This window comes from Marmota monax, unplaced genomic scaffold (genome assembly GCF_021218885.2).
Source record: "Marmota monax isolate L192 unplaced genomic scaffold, Marmota_monax_Labrador192_F-V1.1 WCK01_AAM20220418_F8-fsc00018, whole genome shotgun sequence".
Taxonomy (NCBI): Eukaryota; Metazoa; Chordata; class Mammalia; order Rodentia; family Sciuridae; genus Marmota; species Marmota monax.
The window spans coordinates 22,056,978-22,060,510 of record NW_026692201.1 but is presented as its reverse complement, the minus strand read 5'-3'; the positions used below and the strand labels follow the sequence as shown (position 1 = coordinate 22,060,510).

General features: G+C 40.7%; 1 protein-coding gene across 1 annotated transcript; it reads left to right on the top strand.

Moving 5' to 3' along the window:
* Positions 1 to 302: 302 nt before the first annotated feature.
* On the top strand, positions 303 to 3,533 carry LOC124080667 (CD109 antigen-like). The gene is given in 3 exon segments (XM_046426697.2): positions 303 to 2,031; positions 2,034 to 2,204; positions 2,207 to 3,533. Coding segments are annotated over 3 exon segments (2,826 nt in total). The 3' UTR covers positions 3,133 to 3,533.

Here is a 3,533-nt window from a genome sequence, read left to right as displayed (position 1 = left end):
AATGTATGAAATATGATATGTCAAGAGCTTTGTAATGTAATGGATTTGAACTTTATACCCTAGGGATATGGTGGAAACTGTTTGAGTAGGACTGATGGGGTTATGTGCTGGAAGATGGAAGCAGCCTCGGCGTGGGGCGATGGGGAGCCTCGTGGTGGTGGCTGGGAGAGTGGCAGGTGAAGGTAAGCCGTTCTGATGGCAACCAACTGACTCTTGAAGAAAGAAGAAATAATGTAGTCATAACAGTGACACAGAGAAACAAAACCGATTTCTGGAGCAGACAGAACCGTGGCAATCAGGACATGGACACTGTCCAGATCATGAATTATACGGTCCCCCAAAATGGAATCTTTAAGATTGAATTCCCAATCCTGGACAACTCCAGTGAGCAACAGCTGAGGGCTTATTTTCTTGCTAGTGTAAGTAGCATGGCAGTTCATGGCATGTTTACATCTCCTAGTAAGACATACATCCAGCTAAAAGCAAGAGATGAAAATATAAAGATGGGATCACCTTTTGAATTGGTGGTCAATGGCAACAAGCAATTGAAGGAATTTAGCTATATGGTAATATCCAAGGGACAGTTGGTGGCTGTAGGCAAACAAAATACAACAACCTTCTCTTTAATACCAGAAAGTTCTTGGGCACCAAAGGCTTGTATAATTGTGTATTATGTTGAAGATGATGGAGAAATTATAAATGATGCCTTAAAAATTCCTGTTCAGCTTATTTTTAAAAATAAGATAAAGCTGTTTGGGAGCAAAGCTAATGCTGAACCTTCTGAGAAAGTCTCTCTCAGGGTCTCTGTAACACAGCTGGACTCAGTAGTTGAGATTGTAGCTGTTGACAAAAGTGTGAATCTGATGAATGCCTCAAATGATATTACAATGGAAAATGTGGTCCATGACTTGGAACTTTATAACACAGGATATTATTTAGGCATGTTTATGAATTCTTTTGCTGTCTTTAAGGAATGTGGTCTCTGGGTATTGACCGGTGCAAACCTTGTGAAGGATTATGTTGATATTGTTTATGATACTTCGGAGTATGCTGAGATGTTTGTGGAGGAAACCCAGGGGTATCTAGTAGATATTAATGATTTTTCTTCATTTAGCAACCCACGTGTAAGAAAGCATTTTCCAGAGACTTGGATTTGGCTAGACACTGATATGGAATCCAAGATTTACCCGGAATTTGAAGTTACAGTACCTGACTCTATCACTTCTTGGGTGGCTACTGCTTTTGTGATCTCCGAAGACTTAGGTCTTGGGTTAACAACTGCCCCAGTGGAGCTACAAGCCTTCCAACCATTTTTCATTTTTTTGAATCTTCCCTACTCTGTTATCAGAGGTGAAGAATTTGCTTTGGAAGTAACCATATTCAATTATTTGAAAGAGGCCACTGAGGTTAAGGCAATCATTGAGAAAAGTGATGGATATGATATTCTATTGACTTCGAATGAAATCAATGCCACAGGACACCAGCAGACCATTCTGGTTCCCAGTGAGGATGGGGCAACTGTTGTTTTTCCTGTCAGGCCAGCACATCTGGGAGAAATTCCTATCACAGTTATGGCTATTTCACCCACTGCTTCTGATGCTATCACCCAGAGGATTTTAGTAAAGGCTGAAGGAATAGAAAAATCATATTCACAGTGCATCCTACTAGACTTGACTGACAACAAACTGCAAACCACCATGAAATCTTTCAGTTTCTCATTTCCTCCTGATATGGTCAGTGGCAGTGAAAGAATTCAGATCACTGCAGTGGGAGATGTTCTTGGGCCTTCCATCAATGGCTTAGCCTCGCTGATTCGGATGCCTTATGGCTGCGGTGAACAGAACATGATCAATTTCGCTCCAAATATCTACATTTTGGATTATCTGACAAAGAAGAAACAACTGACAGATATTATAAAAGAAAAATCACTTTCATTTATGAGGCAAGGTTACCAGAGGAAACTTCTCTACCAGAGGGATGATGGCTCCTTCAGTGCTTTTGGGAATAATGACCCTTCTGGGAGCATTTGGTTGTCGCTTTTGTTTTAAGATGTTTCCTTGAAGCTGATCCTTACATAGATATTGATCAGAATGTGTTACACAGGACATATACTTGGCTCAAAGGACATCAGAAATCCAATGGTGAATTTTGGGAGCCAGGAAGAGTGATCCATAGTGAACTTCAAGGTAGCAATAAAAGTCCAGTAACACAGCCTATATTGTGACTTCTCTCCTGGGATACAAGAAGTATCAGCCTAATATTGATGTTCAAGACTCTGTCACATTTTTGGAGTCTGAATTCAGTAGAGGAATTTCAGACAATTACACTCTAGCTCTTATAACTTACGCGTTGTCATCAGTGAAAAGTCCTAAAGCAAAGGAAGCTTTGAATTTGCTGACTGAGCATGCAGAACAAGAAGGAGGCATGCAATTCTGGGTGTCATCAGTATCCACGTTTTCTGAGTCCTGGCAACCATGCTGTCTGGATATTGAAGTTGCAGCTTATGCACTACTTTCACACTTTCTGCAGTTTCAGATTTCCAAGGGAATCCCAATTATGAGGTGGCTAAGCAGGCAGAGAAATAGCTTGGGAGGCTTTGCATCTACCCAGGATACCATTGTGGCCTTAAAGGCCCTGTCTGAATTTGCAGCTCTAATGAATACAGAAAGGACAAATGGCCAAGTGACTGTGCTGCAGCCTAGCTCATCGAGTCCCGTAAAGTTTCTGATCGATACACAGAACCGCTTTCTCCTTCAGACAGCAGAGATTGCTGTAGTACAGCCAACTACAGTTAATATTTCTGTAAGTGGTTTTGGATTTGCTATTTGTCAGTTCAATGTTATTTATAATGTGAAAGATTCAGGGTCTTTTAGAAGAAAAAGGTCTATCCAAAAGCAAGAAGGCTTTGATTTAGATGTTGAAGTAAAAGATAATAAAGATGATGTCAATCATGTGAATTTCAATGTGTGTACAAGGTTTTTGGGCCCAGATAGGAGTGGCATGGCCCTTACGGAAGTTAACCTTCTTAGTGGCTTTACTGTGCCTTCAGATGCAATTCCTCTAAGCGAGACAGTGAAGAAGGTGGAACATGATCATGGAAAGCTCAACCTCTATTTAGATTCTGTAAATTAAACCCAATTTTGTACTGATATTCCTGCTGTGAGAAACTTTAAGGTTTCAAATGCCCAAGATGCTTCTGTATCCATAGTGGATTACTATGAACCAAGGAGACAGGCGGTGAGAAGTTACAACTCCAGAGTGAAGCTGTCCTCTTGTGACCTTTGTGGAGATGTCTAGGGCTGCCATCCTTGTGAGGATGGAGCTTTAGGCTCCCTTCATCACTCTTCAATCCTTGTTATTTCCTGTGTCATGCTCCTGTTCTCTCTGCAATGTTGGTTGTAACTTATTTTTAAAGGACTCCATGTAAAATGAACATTTCCAAAAGTCATATGTGATTTTTTTCATAATCCAATATTGCCTCTGACCTATTTGAAAAACATTTTTTCCCACCTTCTGTGGGACTTGGGAGATGG